General features: G+C 41.3%; 1 protein-coding gene across 3 annotated transcripts in view; it reads right to left on the reverse strand.

Annotated features, from left to right (window-relative positions):
• Positions 1–19434, reverse strand: part of LOC126868852 (uncharacterized) — a 152077-nt gene that overhangs the window by 115502 nt on the left and 17141 nt on the right. Inside the window, exons 1-2 of one of the 3 annotated variants that reach the window (XM_050624794.1) lie at positions 17806–18631; positions 1239–1674 (exon numbers count right to left, since the gene is read on the reverse strand). In XM_050624794.1, the coding sequence (XP_050480751.1) occupies positions 1239–1674; positions 17806–17886 (517 nt within the window). In that variant the 5' untranslated portion in view covers positions 17887–18631. Of the gene's footprint in view, positions 1–1238; positions 1675–17805; positions 18632–19434 lie in introns of those variants that run through there. The other 2 variants (XM_050624793.1, XM_050624795.1) reach the window with 2 other exon arrangements.

The following is a 19434-nucleotide window of genomic DNA, read 5'->3' on the forward strand; positions in this document are numbered from 1 at the left end:
AAAGGCACCACAATATCTAAAACTTAATTCACAAACAATAAAATAAATTTTCGTATGAAATTCGGCTCTGTATTTCTATCACATAACAGAACTAATTACAGATGCAATATATGAACATTTTCTTTCATGTCATGGAAAATGACTGAAAAGTCATGGATGCGTTTAAAGCGAGAGTCGTTTTATGTTTTCATGAATTCACTCGGATACTTCCAGCTCGGTTATTAAAGTAATAAATTTCGTTACACGGTTTAAATATATTCCTGGATCATGATTTATGTTTATTTCATCTCCGATTAAATATTCTCAAAAGTAATCCTACGAATAATATCCCACAGGTACATTCATTTCATCGCCACAACACCTTCCAAATTATAACACAAGAGCAGAGTTATACATTGTTAGGATACGTCAGATTAAATTCATATTAAGCTTTCCAGCGCGATATCGTATTTAATCCTTGAAATTCAAACAGAAAGAAAATCTCTGTTATATTTGTTTGGAGCCATTAATATGGATAGAATGTGACACCAACATAACTCTTCGAGTTCTCAGCTACGAATTTAAGATTATCTGTCTTTTAAAGATCGTAAAAATAGATCGAATACCACTCTACTTTTTGCCCATCAGTCCTCTTCTGCCTTCAAACAACCTATAGGTACCAGATTCGGCTACAAACGAATACCACTCCACTTTCTACCCACCAATTCTCTCTTATCTTTGAAAAACCTATATCGGATTCGACTGCAAATGAAGCATCGAGAGCAAAAGTGGGCTAATTCTAATACAAGCTGAGTAATTTGTTGTTTACATAAGATCTATGCGAGGACAAAATATTAATTCCGATAACTTTTTACCTTGTTGTGAATTCCTTCGCCTTTCTACGATTAATCTGGTCATTTCTTAAATCCGAAATTTCTATAATTACAGAATTAAAAATTAACTCCACTTAGATCGATTTTAGTCCTCGCAAGTGGAAATACCATATAATTTACTTTCAACCAAAAAACGATGAGACAAATTAAACGGAGGAAGATCCACAAATTGAAAAATTATTATATCAAAAAAATTAGGAGTCCCAGTCACCAGTTAAATCGTCTTCCTCAAATTGACAGCTTACTGCAGATTATTGGAATATGCAAATCAATACTCTCTCGTTAAAAAAAGACATAGTCCATTTGTGCAAACGATGTCTCAAAACTGATTGCTACGACCATTTGATAATCGTTAAATTAACTCACCTTTCATTTGAGATTTCGATATAGTAAGCGTCTTGCTGGACGATTCAGGGGCTGATCTCTTTGGAGACGCGGGCAAGGAAAAGAGAACGTTCGTTGACAGCTTGGTGGCCTCCGTGGACGACGAGGCCGACAAATATGTGGAGGACGACGTGGCCGTGATCGGGCAAGTCGCCGAATGGGGCTGTGGGGCCTGTTGCCATTGCCAACGACATTGCTGCCGTTGGTCTGTCGCGCTGGACGATATCGATGCTTCTGATTCCACGGGCACAAATGGCATCGCCATTGACGCGACTGTCATCGTCGACGTCGACGTCGACGTTGTCGGTGTGGTCGTCATCGTCATCGTTATCGTAGCCGCCGACGTCCTCGGCGAACAGCTGCTCGTCGTTCCTTCTTGTCCCTCGCTGTTCGCTACCGTCCCGCTGTTCTGTCTCGTCTGCAAACGTTTTAAATAAACACACTCGTGAGAACAACCGTCTGATCGCTTGTTCATCTTTTATACGCCAGAGTTTCAGGAATTTTTAGAGAGAAAATGCTTAGAAAAACGGTAGACGTCGAGATTTCACGGTTTTTATTTGCGAATATAGAGTGGAATCACGCGAGACAAAGCGTGGCAAATAAAGAAGACAGATGAATTTCGTGGGTAACGATTTAACGTTCTCTGATGGTCGATGAATCGAGCTAGCTCGCTAGCCACAGGTGGCACGACGCGCGTTACGATGGACAGACAGTTCACCGCGACACAGAAGGCACAATAGAACGGATCTGGACGAAGCTACGTGAAAAAGAAAATTGGAATTATGTGTTCTAATCGAAGAAAGACACATCTATTGGCTCGTTCTTATAACACGCAATTCTATCGATGATTTTGCACGTTGGCCCGATGCGTATTACCGGAATTTAATAATAAAAAGATAACGTGAACGGACAGTTTGCGAGAAAGGAACTGAGTGAACTCGGACGGAACTGGAGTGAAAAATATACAGGAATCGGGTAACGATCACGAAGTGGCAGGTATTCGCTGTTTCGCGGTTATAAACTTGGAGACACGTCCCGCAGGCGTATCAGCGTACAAAGTTTATCGGTCGCGTGGTTTAGGAGCTAGCCACGAACGTGTTTTTGCGCTGTTCACGGTAATCGTGTCTCGTTGTAGGTACGAACATCGATTGAACGCCTTGATGGTCGGCTTGACATTCAGCCTCCTCTGTGCGAGATATATTGTCGACAATATCAACAGCCGAGTAATTGATGGCAGTAATTGATGCGATTCGTAACAGAAACATCGATTGGATTTCGATTGGGAAACGCTCTCGTTAAACTCTGGCAATTTAGTTTATTAAATTGGCATAAAATTGTTCGCTTCTCTTTTCTGATTAAAATAATCTCATCGAAAGCTGCCTGTATTCTTCTTTCCTACATAATACCGTCCCGGTATTTTTAAACTTAGAAATTTTAATTTCTAATCTGCAAAATTAAGAAATTTTATCGCGCGGAACTTTATTAATGAAAGTAATTGAGACGTGGATTTAATAACCGTAAGAACAGCCACAGAGTCCTTACTGCAAGTCGACTTGATTTATGAAGAGAAAAAGCACACAACGGTTGAAAGCATTTCGAACGTCAGGACGCAAGTTACGACGCGTTTAACTCTGTTTAGAAACTGCCAGGTTCCGTGGTATTTCCCGCGACAATAAAAGAAGCTCGAGCCGGCGGCTTTTTTCCCTGTCAGTTCGACACAACATACACACGTCACAGCGATAAACCTCGGATCAGACGACTCGCCAAATTGCTGCGTTTTTGCGAGCGGAATGAGAGAGCCGTCGCTCGGGGCGCGAATCGACCCTAATCTTCCGCTGAGATCGAGCTCGCGTATCGCGACCACTATAAATTTCGTATTCTCACTCGGAAAGAAACGGCCGATCATAAAATCGTAATTTTCGCAGGCAAACAGTTTCTTGCAGCGATTTTCGGGATAAAAAGACGGATTAAATTTTTCTTAACGCATGAGCGATCGATAACTCGGCGGAAAAACCACGGTGATCCGAGCGGACAAGAAGAGACATCCGATTTATTGAATTCCGTGCAGCTTTCTCACAACTGACATAGATGGCTAGAACGAGAATTACGCGGACCACCCTGCAGCCAGAACTTTCGAATTTTAAAATCAACCGACAGGAAAAGTTTCGCGAATTTAGTAACAAAAGAACGTGGAACGAGGTTCCCTTTTCTTTTCTATCCATTTATTTTCATCTGCATAGCCATCGGTAAAAAGACAGTGGCAAAATCGGATTCTCGTTAACTCGTCACGCGTTCCCGATCGGTCCTGACATTTTTGTGCTCGGATTCGACGTTTCCTCGGATTTAAATTACATTTTATCGGTGCCACCCAACGTGGGTAAGGTGACCGTAGCCTATTTCACTGGATTAGATTTCAGATTCCGGTCGAGATCTACCAACGAATACTTTTCCTTTTTACTCATCCTCGCTGACCACTACATAAAGGGGAACGTCTTCGATACGTAATTATAAAAGCGGTTTTAATCCCCTTCGTAATCGCTCGTTAACTATCCCTTCGTTTTTCCGATTAGCCGTTATCGAACGTTGTCTTTAATTAGCCGCATAATTAAAATTCCTGCGATCGTAAACGGACAACTGACACTAATGTATAAAAATAATTCGTGAGCAACCTGCACTTTCGAAACTACTTAACAAGCGTTCGTCGCTCTAACCAATCACGATTTCTTCCGGAGACAAAGTCGCATTCCGCGACCGTAGAAACCGCAACGAAACCAGGAAATTGGAGAACAAAGTAGATGGACGGGGGACCAGAAAAAGAACGATTTTGTCCGTTGCAATCTATCATGTAGATAATTCAATTACGACCATCCCCTACAACCAGACGGTCCATTATCCAGTTGGTTAATGAAACAACAGCGAGATGAACGATACACGTAACATTTTGACCGGTGGACTTTCAGCCAGAAATTGCATCATTACCGATCGTTTCTAACGTCGTGTCGGTTAATCGCGAAGAAATTTTACCGTAGCCACACGGATTATCCGTCTCGCTCTACCGAGTGTATCCATAGCGAATCATCAATCGATTCACATTTCGTATTCTTTTAGTCGCTCGATGAATTGGTAATACACATTGCATCGTTGAAAGTCTTTTCAACTCAGAGCACGCTCTTAATTCGTTTCTCGATATTTCCTCGTCGAGGGGAAACTTCATTAGCGGCAACGACTACGCCAATTGACCGGCTTATTACTCGTCAACTGGAAGAACAGGTGGAAGAGCGGCGAAGAGAACGTCGTTATGTTACCGTTGTTCGCAGCCGTGGTTATTATCGCTGTGCCAGTCATATCAGCCTAGTTCTTCATATCGAGACTTGGCTCGGGCTAAAAGAGTCACGAAATTCGTCCGAGGGCACGAAGATCGGTTGGACGACGCGACCGTTCTAACTCGATTAAGTCTCGTAATAAACGTGCCGCTTAATTAACTCGTCTTAGCAGCGAGCATCTGGTCGAACGGTTGAAGCATCGAATACTTAACAGATCGACGAACAATTAAATGGGTATAAGGAACTTAACGATCGCAATGGCCGATGCATGAATCTTGCCGCAGGATCGTGGAATGTTGGTGGCGATTAAAAGAACGCTTTCTTTGAATACCGATGAGAGGACGTCGCAAAATGGAATGCCTGATGCTATAGCGCGGCTCAGGTCTCGCGGAATTTTATGGGTTAAGACGTTTTAATTAAAACGTGCGATCGGAGACTTCCGCTGAAAATCGCGCGATCTGAAACGTTCGTTCAAAATTATGAGAATTTCGTTGAATTTGAGTGTGGATCGAAGTAAACAAACGTCATGGAAACGCGTTCCTGGCAGACTTGTAATTATATGCCGCCGTTAATCGTTCGCTTTTCGAAAATCGTGCCAATTAACGCCAAAGGGTGTTTGTATAGCGCGTTTGTAAAACGCGCGAAACGAATTTCGAGAGTTCGTCGGAACGGTTGCGGAGAAACAGAATGGATGTGTTCACTACGTAAATCAGTGCTGTAAGCACTAGGAACAAGCAACTAGCGAATGTAATCTTCGCTGAGAGAAGAATTACAGGGTAGGGAAAACAAGCACGATGCAACGACACGAGAAACGTACAACGAGAAACGTATAGCAGAGACACAAGGTCGATGGAAAGGAATGGACCGAGGAAGAGAAAAGTTTACGAGGGTTAGGCCGTAGGCGCGATAAGACCTGGCACTCGATCACACTGTCTCGCATTTTGATTGAACGAGAAACGAGAAAACTTCGACTGACTCGAACGCGCGGCTGACGATTTGCATGCGACTATTACGTGGCACGGCCTGCATACAAGAGATAGCGTTTTATGTTGCTATTAAACATTTAATTTTTCCTCGGATGAAATACCATCGGAGCGTCCAGGGAAGAAAGTACGTAGCTCGATAATTGATGTTCGATAACGAAGAAACTGCGATGTTTACGTTACAAATGGCCAATTACGAAGAAGAGAAATCATCTTGCCAGATTTATACAGAGATAATATTTCGAAAAAATATCTCGCGAAATGTACGAGTACACAGGAAGGTTAAATGTCTTGACGTGAAATACGACGTTCTTAGCGCCAACTGAGCGTTAACTTCGAGGATATTTGCTTATACGTACGCATCTGGTGTTTGGAGTCTCGGGGGTTTGACTGCGACACGGCAAATTTCACCGATTCCATTCCGGATTAGTGCAATTTGTAGACATGTAGTTACCTTCCCGTTGTAGCGGTATAGTGATTCAATTTACATGGGGTAAACTGCTGCGACAAGCTTGTACCTTGTAAGCATGTAAGCAACCGCCTGCTCGACACTATTCAATCAACGAGGGACCAGCAGTTTCCCCGAGGATTCCTCCGGCACTCGGCCGAGTCAGAAAATCTTTCTAATATTCAAGAGCATTTCTCAAGATAACCAGATAAGACACAGCCCGGTATATCAGGAACGAGGTACGCGGTTAAAGTATAAAACACCCTCGTGCGCTCTTGTCGCCCTTCTTCACGACCTTTCTCTCATTTTCAACCCTCCGCTCGTGCAATTTCCACGAAGTCTCGAACCAAACGCGCTACAACCTGTCCTCAGAAGCTGAACCATAGCAACTGGCGAGTTCCGAACGATTTTACAAGCTGAAACTCGTAACTAGAAACATTGTACACAGAATTTGATCGCCGACCACGTACCGTACTCGTACTCGCTGAGTGCTAATTGGGAATGTACGGAATTACCAAGAATTAACCGATTAATCGACACGCTGGGAAAGGGAGAGAAACGCGTTGAGGGCGAACTCGTTAGCGCTGCGGCTGACCGCCCGTTTACGACCGATTTCACGCAAACGCGTCGCTCTGCGCCATAATTCAGCTTATGAGAAAGGAAATGATCGCGCGACGGCACGGCTGCCCGTGTTTGTGCTAGCTATTAAGCGGCGATTTCGTTTTCAATTCATTGCCAGAGGAAAACCATGGAACACACACAGTTTACGATTCATATTATATTATATAGGCCATTGTGTAGGTTAGGCTCCGTTAAAGGAAGAAAAATAATTCTTTTCCTCGGTAACAAACCGATATCTGTTGTAATCGATCGAACGACAACATTTTACGCTCTCGCTAAGGGTCGAGAGAACAGCCATCGCGATTTTCTTTCACGCGGGATGAAAATTTATCTTTCGACGACACATTCTTCGAAGAGAAGAAGTACGGTTAGGATAAGAATAAAGAGAAAGAGGTCGATCGAAAGAAAACACACGGTCTATTCATCGTTCAATAATACCGCGTGCCTTTTCCTCGCCTCTTCTATTAGCACACCTTTTGATGAAACATTAATTTTTAACAAGATGCCGTTCCATGAACTTGTACTAAAATTTCTGAAACTATTCCTGTTTCTTATTCACCTTGCTACAGACACGTTTTGTTTTTATTTCCCTGCAACTAAATTTTTATTTATAGGAGAGTATTAAAGAATTATGTTCGCGAGAATAGTAACTGTGCTACGAGCCATAACAATAAAGCATCTAGACTAAAATTGATCGACGAAACGCCTGTGAAATACGACTAATTCACGTCCTTGTTCTCCCGATACAATGGCGTGATTATTCGCGACAGATCAATGACACGCGTTCATTGCCTCGTCCATTAAATTCCTCGTACCATTTAGTGTGATCGAAAAACCCGTTAATCTTCGCATTCAGGTATCTCGTGAACCTTAGACACGAATTGAGACAGGAATATATGATCGGGTTTCCAGGCTGCCAATGAATGCTCTATCCGCGAGGGGTTTGAACATTTTTCGCGAATCCTTCGAATCACGGTCTAAGTGGAAACACGAGCCTACGTGACAAGTACGATGATATTCTTGAGAAGAATTTAGCATCGTTTCACCCATTTGGTTCCGGATGGGAGTAACGGCCGAGTTTTATATTCCTGTAGTAGGTGTAGCGCGATATTTTCTCTCCAGGGACTTTCACCCGGCGAAAAGTAGGTATGTGTTTCCAACCGTAACGTGCTTGAAGCTTTTCGAAAAGCCTCCTAACGCACGGCTACGTCTTACCGGGAACTTCCAGCATGGTTGGATCAACGTGCACAAAGCAAACGGGCGAAGAAAAGAGCGGGCCAAAGTGTGGCTAGTGCATACAGTCGCAGCAACGGTTTCGTAATACGACGAACACCGCAGGAACGCTTAAGTTTTCTCATTTAATGCTACCGCCGGTACTCCATCTATCTTAAAATCGTTCGTATCTCGTTTCAAATTCGTTAGAATTAACGAGGAAGAAGAAAGCAACGCATCGAGCCCGGGAAGCGAGAAACGCATCTACTTCGGTGCACAGAGACATTCTGACAGCGTCTTGGAATTTCTAGCCATCGTAAATTTCACTCAACGGCGAAATATATATATATATATATATATATATATATATATATATATATATATATACGTGTATAACGTAGGTGTGGACACTAAAAAATGAGTATAACGAATTGACAGAGTGCGCTTTGCGCAGCGATGAAATTTAAAATTTCATATCAGCCATCTTGTGAAACTTGAGTATGCAAATTAGAACAAATAGAGAATAGGCTAGCGACGTGAGTAACTGACAAAGCTTTGGACAGACTCGGGTTAATATCGGAACGTTTTATGAGACGTTTTAAAGAGAAACGAGAGTTTCGCGTTTGTTTTCTCTTCGCGTTCGCCGTATGGAATAGAAAAAAGAGAGGAGGCAAAATAAAATTTGAAAATGTCGCTTCGCGTTACGGGTGCTTGTGTTTCGCTCTATGGTGAAAAAAATTCGTTAGCCCCGTCGAATTGTTCTGAAGGAGCTCGCGAAAATGGAAACAATGCAATGCGACGTGAGACTGAAAAGGAACGGACGGGTTGCTTATCGGTTAATTACAGCGGACGCAGTTGCTCGCTCGTTAATTGTTTAAAAGTGCTACGATTACCAAGGGGATTTTTAATTGCCGGCTGAAGTTCGTCCTCGAATGGGAACTCGAGCAGGAATTTACGGTTCACGAACGGCCTAGAAATTCTCAAGACGTTGATACGCACTTGTTCTGACGTAACGTCTGTAAATATTTAGAAATTTTAGGATTTACGACGACTGTACGAATTTTATCAAAATTTAGAATCAGCGTTTATAGATTTAGAAAGCTATAAATTTAAATCACTCAATAAAAAAACTTCTTTGAAAAATATACACCTTTTCTTTTTAAAATAATATATCCGTCGATTTTACATGTTACCATTCGAAATAATATCGCTAGTTCTCGTATCAAGATAAAGAAATCTTCGTTATCTGATACGCAATTAATTGTTACCAAATCAATAGCATATGTAATTCCGTAATCTTCGATGATTATGTATTTCGATTTTATCGATGCATTAACTCGTACACGTAAATCGATCATCGTGTTGTTTTATCAGACACACGTATAATAATTATAAAGTATAAAATCATTAAAGATTCTTTTATCTGTAACATTTGTGATTACGTTACGCGTTGTTAAAAATAGGTACTGTATCTGTATCTTTATGAAAAAAAATCCACGTTTAATCCTATACTTCTGTTTCTCGAAATGATATCGTACGTTACATAAAATTCAGACATTCCGCTACGACCGTGCCACTGGCAGAAGCCTTCGGCAGATTTACCTATTCGATATTCATACTTTCGGCAAACCAAACGCGTGCTTCCCTCTATTTCCCACTGTTCTTTTACGACTATGCCTCGGCCAAGAATTTTCCGAGTATAATGGTCGATGTTTCGCCATTCTAGCAATAGCAATGGCCCCGTTATTTTCTCGCCGTTGTCCGAAATAAAGCCACATTATCATTCTTCGCCGATAGAAGCGGCACTGTATTTCTGCGAGTAGAACAGTCAAAAGACCGTAGGGTCGCAGCGGCGCGGCGTAAGTGGTGTTTCACGATACACGAAACATTTGCATATTCAATCGATGGATATGCAGATGAAACGTGGCACGCCGATTGGGATCGAACAGTGAATGGGAGAAGGAAAAAAAGAGGTTTAGGTTAGGTTACGTATACCGTCGGTTGGGAAATATTCGCTGAACGCGATTGGAACGCAACGGAAATCGATGGCGCGATTTAATTTCTCGCTACTGGATAGTTTAGAAAAGAATAAAAAAGCTTCGATCCCCTCCAGCGCATCAGCATTGTCGAAAAATTCAATTGATCATCGTCGTTGCTGTTGGTTCTTCTTCGCGACATGGCAATAGAAAGCATCGCGATGCATCGTGTCAAAATCTCGATTAGGAAACTCGTCCTCGTTATCTGCTAAACCAGATCGATGCATGTCGTGTCTTAAATGCCGCTGGCTATCGCCTTATCGCGATGTCCTTCGTGTTAATTGCCTTCGATATATCTCGTGTTTTCCCACTAATACTCGTGACATGTACCACGTAATGGCATAATGAATGACATTTACGAATGAACCAGTGTTATACCCGTCACGACATCGCCGATGGGAAAACACACCCCGATGGCTTAGGTGTGACATTTGATTCAACGTAGATTAGAATTAGGAAATGTAGGATGTAACACGTATGTATTACAGCGCGATATGCGTTGCCTATGGGTATTGCCACAGTGTTTACCTGGTCAGGTCAATACCATTTTGATAAAGTGAACGGTTTATCGACCAGACCTCTATTTGCTCAATAATAAAAAGACGTCGGCCGTTTTTTACTAGCAACGAGTGATCGTGTTAGCTATTCTATGACGAAATAAAATATCGTTATGTACATTCTGACAAACTTATTACGCTGGTGCGCATCGTTACCCGCGAAGATAACGCAAGTTTTATACGCGTTCCCCGAAATTTTATTGTAGACTGTCAGATACGAGAGAGCGAGGTTTAATTTACGAAATTGACTTCGTTTTCTGTGCTTTGTCAGCGTGCTACGCGTAAATCACAAACAACCAACTTGAAACGCTCTTAAATTTCATTAAAACTCGGCGATAAATGGCGAATCGTTATGATGATCGGTATCTTTATGGTTATATCGATTTTGTCTTCGTTCCCGCGGCTTTCTCTTCGAAAATACTCTATTTACGACGAATATTCGATAAACGAGCCTGCCTGTCTTAAATTTATCGGGATCTCTTTGCAACACCCGCGACCGGACCGTCATATATAAATAACTAAAGATAAGTGTCGTCAAGATAAATAATATCGCCACCTTAATCTTGTCTTTTATATCTCATCCTCGATCAACAACAGACGTGTTATACGCGAAGGTATATTTATCTTTGAAGTACGTATATCCGAATCGATCGATCAAAGTGAACAATGTAAGTTCTAAAAATCAGAAGAAAATATTGCAATCGTAAGGATTCATCTTTTATCACTTTCCCCACCACTTTTTCTTTTTTTCTTTTTTTTTTTTTCTTTCTTTCGACTGTATAAAATGAAAACAGGATTAAGAATTCGGTCGATTAGATTCCTGTCTATCTTCTGAGCGTCTGCCATAAAGGACACCTAAATATAATTTAATTTCCACTTTTGCGAATCTTATTGTTCCACGGTAAAGCCTTCATTATGCGAAACGCGAAATCTCTGTCCCCTTAATTTCCCAGGGCCTCTTGCATATTCCTCGCTAATCCGCCGGCTACCCCTCGCAATACGTTTCTCGACAATCGCAAATTTTTCAGCCGCATTCCACCCCAGCGTTTCCTACGCCCACGAGAACCGAGACGCATGCACGAACGTCGGAGAAGTTTGGGAAGAAAGTTAGGACAATGAATAGAGTTACCATACGAAGTTACCTCGAAACGTCTTTTGGGTAGGCCGCGAGCAATACCGTGAATAACGAAACTGATTTAAATAGCGACTCGTTTGCTTAATATATACAGAGTCGTAGTAACGGACAGATGTGCATTTACACGATGGATAACGTTGCAAGAACTATCTCGCAGCTATCATAATCTATCACTCATCTTGAAGGATGTTGTTCATCGAAGTTCGACAATACAAACGAAGCTATAGTAAGTCAGGGTATTCGAGAAGTTATCGTCTCGTTACGGATATTAATGACATTGAGTAAACTAATTATCCGTACAAATGCAGGAGTACGGTGCGGTTAATTAGAATACACGGTATTCAAATAGCGAGGCATGGTAAATGGGACGTGGCCGCGTGTATCGCTATAAAATAATTCGTAACGTGCTCCGAACACCGCGGTAGCACCTTGCTATTTGCCCAGTCAATCGAATTAAATTCTAGAGCTAATTTTATTTGCTATTCGGTGAAATATTAATGAATACTCTCGTCGAATATTTTCTGTTAGCGTCCGAGTTTAATCGACAGCTCTGAAAGAATGGAGCAGTCGTTAAAGAGAAATTAATAATCGATAGGAAATACGAGCTGGATGATAAGTTGTTTTCGTCGAAAAATAGAGAAAAGTAATATATAGGTTGAGGCCTGCACGTAGTGAGAACGAAAGAATTTTCATTTCAAAGGTGGAAGCGATCAAACGGAAGGATTCGATTTTGGGGGAGAGAGCGCGTGAAACATGAAGCAACTCGGACTCGAAACTCGCGGCCAAGTAGTCGCATTGAGCGCGCGAACAGTCAGAATATTTCCAAGAAAGCATGCTCCTTTGGAGCTTGGAAAACGATAGGAATCGTCGAATCCCGATACTCGAATTCGAAGTATCCAATAGTCGCCCGATCCGTGGATTTTCAACGCGCTTTGCACAAGATATTCTCGAATAAATCCGGACTGTTCGTGCGAGATCTCCATTGGCCTGAATCGAATCTAAATCCTAAATCGAACAATCTCTCCGGACCACAGCTGGAGAAGCAATCGGCGAAAAAATGCAAAAGAAAAATGAAATTTTGATGGTGCACGCGTGTGATATGAAAGCTCCTCCGGGTTTTGCGACACGGAAAGATATATCTCGACAGGATATGAAAACCTATGAAATTTATGAGTCGATATCAATTAAACTCTTCGTCCTCGTAAACATTATGTCGTTTGGCCTGTTCTTCGCTTTACGATCTAGGAGAGAATAAATATACATCATGGATCGTTCCTTTTGTCACTAACTCGATGAAATATAACATTTTACGACGTCTTGTATTAAATGTGTTCGTTCTAATCGAAACACCCAGTGTGAAAACTTTGATCGGCGATAAAAAGCAATAGCGAAAACAAGGAATAAAGGATGATCCTGGTCGAAGAATTGACGACATGCGGTATCTGCGTCGATATGCAAATTGACAAGGGAGAAGTATCGAAGCTTACAGGCTATTGTATGCTTCTGTTGCGCATTCCACCGGTACCGTTCTTCCCTACCTTTGAGTAGCTCGTTATAAGATGTGACATACAAAGCGGTAAATGGAATGCGTCTTGGCTATACGTTTCTTACTTTACGTAAGATGAAAGCAGATAGGTCAGCGTTGTAAGATTTCGTATATAGCGTATTGTTGACAGCACAATGCCTGCGGAAAGTATGAGTGCTGATAATTTTTCAAAATTATCTTATCGTTCTCGATGCTTCGAAACAGAAATTAAATGTTTTAGCGAGTTAACAAGTTTCATATCGTGAGATATTCGTCATACTATCCTTTCTCTATATTTTTACTCAATTTTTTAAATTGGAATCAAGTGCCTAAGCATTATAAATCAAACAGAAGTCGAGTGGGCGTATTGCAACGAACCACAGGAAATTTTTTCCTTTACGATAGGTACAAATTTAGAGAAAGCTCTGAACGAATTAAAATAATGAAACGTTCGCCTATTTCTTACAAATTACCACAGAAAATGGAATACTCTAATTAAATTCGACCTTCCACTACTCCACCACTTACTGTCTTCTTCAAGCCACATTCCTCCATTTTCTCTGCGCCAGTATAAAAAGAACCTATTAAAGAATCGTTGTAAAGCACATCGCAAATGAATGAAGAAACGCTCAGGTGTTCTACCAAAGGAAAAATGCAAACTATATTTAGGCAGATATGATCTGCTAACGAAGAGATAAAGTACGTAAACGTGATGAACGATACATATAATATATGCTAAATATCGCGAGCTCGAATTATTTTCGATGATTTTTGGGAGATCTGTTTCGTAAAATTCTTATCTTATCTTATATTTTAACCAATCGGGATGGAAATACATAATTATAACTGTGACTTTTCTTCTAAATTTCTAGATAAGCATATATTCCGCTCTCCAAATTTCACGTTCAGAAATTTGAAGAGGACATCCAGTGATGTTAATAACTCTCCTCTCCTTGAGCATTTCAAAGACCCAAATTATGTAATCATAATATGGACTAACGGTTTGGTTAGTCCTGACTCATTAACATTTTCAAAGTAACTTACGTGCTTTGCGATGAGTACGAAATTGTGTCATCGCCAAAACGTTGCGGATTGACCCGGTTTTTATTATGATGCTCGGACGTGCAATGTTACGGCTGTCAACATGTTCCTTTAATCTACGTTTAAACGATGCGCAATTACGTGCATATACGGTGCGCCGCCTGAAACTGAACTGGCCCGACGGTTTTCGTCGGCTGAAACCAGAGAAAGCCAAACCGGACCGTTTGTTTTAAACATTTACCCTGCTCGATGAAGTTGATCGTAGTTAATTATTCCTTTATCGGGTAGCAAATTTTCGATCGACGAAAAAAAAAAAAGAAAAAAAGAATGAAAACTCACGATATCTCATAGAAAGTCTATTAAAACGTAATACGAATGATTCAAATTTATAACGTCATAATTCGCAGGTGAATTGATCAAATTGATGGAAACTGATTCGATAGAATGGTACACACTGGAACTTCCAGGGATTTCAACGCGCGGGAAAATCCTGCTGAGATTTTCAGTGAATATTTCGACAGACGTTTGACAAAAATTCCGTTGATCTGGAACGCAATTTGCGTATAACATGTGCCCATAAATGCTGATAATTGACCAATCATGTGTCGCGTGATACGGCTGTCAAATGAACGAAGCAAAGCTGAAAATTCGTTTAAAATTAGTTCGAATATTTTGTTATATGTATGAATACGTATAATAAAAGGTAGATTTGCTGCAAAGCTTATTTCTTTGAAAAATGAATTACTGGATCTTCAAAGTTGATGATAATCTATCGACAATCTATATAATCTGAGACGGACCAGGTAAATAAACCAATTAAAGATTAAAATCATAACTCAATCGATATATTTTATATATCGGTAGCAAACACACAATATCGAGTTCCAAGAAATGAAAATTGTTTGTACAACTTTTTAAACGAACGACAAGTATGATTTCTTTGATTTGACGAAACTGAAAGGGTAGAATGTTCAAACCAAAGATCATTCTTTCCTAGTAGTAACACGCATCCATGCAGAAATTTCACAAAGCCAAACACGAGTAAAAAAGTAGGTATGTGGATTCTGCAAGTTGCAACATAAAACACCATGAACAGCAATAAAAACACAACAAAGCGGCACGTAGAGAAAAACTCTGCTCGGGCTAATAGAATCACAGGAACGCTGCAAGTGAAAGAACACAATGCTAATCTCGTTGGGGAAGTCAACAGACTGACCTGTACCACTGTGTGTGGCTCACGTAAACTGATAAAGTAACAAACTATGGAGGCAGGATGAAAGCACGATGGACTCTACACTCTGCAACAAACGTGGCTGCTACGCCTTGCTATTCAAAGGGCTCATTCGCGATGCAGTTCGGGCTAGAAGTTGTCCACCAGTGCATTCTTTTAGACGGCGTCTCGTATCTGCTTACGATCTGACCATTTGTCTTCGCGTGTAGCATCGTGCCCGGTCGGAATTTCGAGTTCTGCGGTGAACATTCGTCGATGATAATGGCACGTCGAGAATGACGGAGAAACGCGAGAACTCCTAGAGATTCGTTCCGTTCCAACAGACGACAATGTTGAAACGTCCGAAACAGTACTCGAGCAACCGGATCAAAGTGCTTTATCGGAAGTCTGATACTTGTAAATAGAAACATCAAGTCAGGTACCTTGCAGAGCTGGTAAGAGGACGAGCGGAAGAAACGCAAATTCAATTAGTCAGTAATGAATTAGGGATTGTGAGCTGAATCTCGCGTGCACTTTCAGTTCTAGGAGTATGATTAACGAAAGTGGTCACGTCTAATTGAAGAGATCCCAACAGTAAGCTGCATTTTTCAATAATTTAGACAAACTCACTTTCTTGGAAAAGTACTATAAATCCATAATCAATTCGTAGCAACAAATTTTAAATAAATATAAATCTTATACCTATGATTTTGATTGTATCGCTTAATGAAACAGAGAGAGAGAGAGAGAATATTCTACATAATACGTCGAAGATTACACGTGGAATCTTCGAAACGAATCCTAAGACGATACAGGGATTGGCGCATGTAATACGACGAGGATGATCCCTTAAAATGTATTCCTATATTTGGCATGTATCATTTCCGTGCGGAATGGAGAATTCAATTGCTTGTTCCTAATCCCCCACGATACGTTTGTTCCCTGATTAAATTTAATTAAAGATGTGTTAGGTTATCTTGTATCAAACGTGCAAGGTAAATTGGTAGAATCATACGTTGTTGTTTCACGAATACGACATGAAATTACGATCCGTGTGCCTTTGATCATTCGCTTGTAGTCGTCGTTACATGCCAAAGACGAATTCCATAGGATTTATCAGTGACAGGAATATGGTATTCAGTTAGAACCAATGATAAACATACGGAAGGATATGGAGGTACGATGAGCAACAAGTTAAAACGAGGGAAATGGAGTGTGCTTTGATTGTTTCATCTGGCAAATAACTGACGTGTATCGCTATATAATTTGGAGCATTACAAGGTATGCGCATGTAACTACTCTCGTAGATAGGAGCATTATCGATTTGCATTAATGTTCAATCAATGACTTCGTTCGGTTTCGAAGCACGTGTATGAAATTACATGATTGATAGGACGTGACAATTCTTTGCTACCAAATCGCTGCACTTTTACCACATAATTTTAAACTGTACGATTCTCCCACCTAATTCTTTATGAAATATATATTGGAGATGACTAAGCCCTCTAATATTCTGATTCCTTAACGCTCGCGTTTTTACTATTAGCGAAGATTAACTCGAGACCTAAGAGAATATTTGGAAAAAGTAAATGAAAGTAAAAAGTTGGGTGAGTCAGTGGTAGAAGAAGGTATAATGGTGCTCAAACAAGCGTGGAGTTAGATAATTGTGTGCAATTAAAGGTGCCACCCTGGTCGTATTCATGACTGGGAAAAACAGGTTCGAAGTTTCCACGGGCCATTTCGCTGGCACAAAATTCTCACTTCGTAGTCAGGTAAACAAAAAGATCCCTCTCGGAAAGCTACTATAAATACTTTCTCGAACTGGAGGAAGGGTACGTAAAAACTGTACAGCTTGCATTTCCAACATACTATCGCTGTTGTAGTATCATCCGAGCTATTTTCCTTCTCACGAGAAAAAATCTGTATTGCGAATTTCTGCTGGTGCCTTTCTGCAGAATGTAACGTACTCCGAGTTAAGCATGCAACGAGGAATTTCGAGAAATTCCACCCTCCCTTCCAAGCATTTCACGTTACGTTCCTCCTATCCACAAGGTTATATTCTTTCATCGAAGAAAATGGTCCGAAATATAGTTTCAATTTCATACGTTCAGCTACTAATGCATTTTCTCCATTAAGGCAGTGGAGAAGATCATAGCGGAGAAAAGTGACTCCAATATACAACAAATATTCTCCCCATCTGGCTGGTCGAGGATATATACGACAATTTTCTAAACAGTTTCCTCGGGACGGCTCGGAATACAATCAAACCGGAGACAGCGACTGACAACTTTTCTCAATAAGGTCGAAGAGAAACTGTGCCAGTGGAGAAGAAGGTCAAAGACAGACACGGACAAGGGAAGTGATGAGAGGGAGACAGAGAGAGACAGACAGACAGATAGACAGAGATGCAGAGAAACAAAGAGAGAAGGAGAGAGAGAGAGAAGAAATAGAAACTTACAATCAGCAACTTGATTTTGTTAACCAAAGGGGATGTCGTAAGGAATTTGTTGACGGCCGTGAAAAGTTTCCCTTGTAGCATGGCAGCGCTTTCGGCGTCTCGTCCTTGCGAACATCCGGGCCTGATGTCCGCTTCTCCGGGGCTGGGCAACAACCCCCGGCAGTCTTGCGGGAAATCTCTCTTCTTCAGTCTCCTCGCGGGCCCTCGTGGCTCCTCTTCCCTTCCAACTGTCGCTTCCTCAAAGATCACGCTTTAGGCGGTTTACTTCTATCCGCATTAAATTCGACTATCTACTTTTATACTCTGACAACCCCTTAGAACATCCGAATAGAATCGGACAGCTGATAGCTGATCCTTCGGGACACGGGTTCTTGGCCAAAATGACAAATGAATTCGAAAGTATCGGACGCTCCGTTTTTTTCGTATTATACGTCCACCACGTATTATACGTAAACAGATCTCGACGCTTTAGAAATGCTTATTGAGAGGTCGTCGAGATTCTTTGTTTCGCTGGTAGCATAATATGCTCGATCGAGGAAGAAGGCTCAAGTTTCAGGTACCATAGAGGATACCAGTTCTCCAGTGGAACGAGATCAGTTTCCCACTGACAGGAGTGCGGTGTCGGGTTTATTTGAAAAATACGCTCGATCGGTCGACGATTTGATTGAAACGTGGCTGTGGCTTTCGAACGAACAGCTTTGTCTCGATACCACTAGCTCGCAAGGTCTAAGGATCCGTGAATATCGAAGGGTCCTTAGGGTCCCGGCGGTGCCGCGTTCTCGACATGGACTGAAGTCCGGAGCGGGCCGATGGATGCTGCGAGTTGCTCCAGAGGCAGAAGAACGCGCGCGCGAGAGAAAGCCGCGCGTGTCGAAGGGGGAAAGAGACAGATAGCGAGAAGAGGGGAACGGTGAACGAGCAAGGGTGAGAGAAATGGCTAGGAGAGAGGGGTGGATACGTGGAAATCGAGGGGGTGGCTGTGTCTATTCAGGAAGGGAGTGAATGGAAGGGAAAGGAGGGTTCACCGAGGGGTTGGGTTTCAACAAACGCCACTAGTTGCTGGTAACCCTTGCATGTTTACACGCCTGATGTTCCAAGCCGGTTACCGATTGTCCTTGTCAATGCGTTAATGCCATTTTTATCATCTAGTGTTCCAGTCAGAAATCGCTGAATTAATTTTCACCCTTCGAATACGGATCAAGGACATTTTGTTGAATAATAATCGATAAACGTAGATATAGAGGCAAAGTTTCATCGAAGTAATTTATTTGTGGATTAAATGTATGATAGGAAAAAACGATTCTTTGTTTTCAAACGTATTGTAATGCTGTATTTGTGGTCCACTCTTTGGTTTTATTCTTTTTTTTTTTTTTTTTTTGAGTATGAAATACCGTAGAAAAACAAAAAAACGAGACAATGGTATGGGGAAACGATGCATCTCCATTGTCTGAACTTTCAGATCGTAAACGCTCGATGACAAAAGAAATGATAGAGTCAACGAAATTTCTAACGACTTCATTTTGTTCTGTTGTAAAACGAAATTGGTCAAATATTATAACCGAAGGTGTCTACGATCTATGCAATTTATATGGAAAGCCAATGATTGGCAGTTTATATTTAAATGAGTGG

Source organism: Bombus huntii, chromosome 8 (assembly GCF_024542735.1).
Source record: "Bombus huntii isolate Logan2020A chromosome 8, iyBomHunt1.1, whole genome shotgun sequence".
Classification (NCBI taxonomy): Eukaryota; Metazoa; Arthropoda; class Insecta; order Hymenoptera; family Apidae; genus Bombus; species Bombus huntii.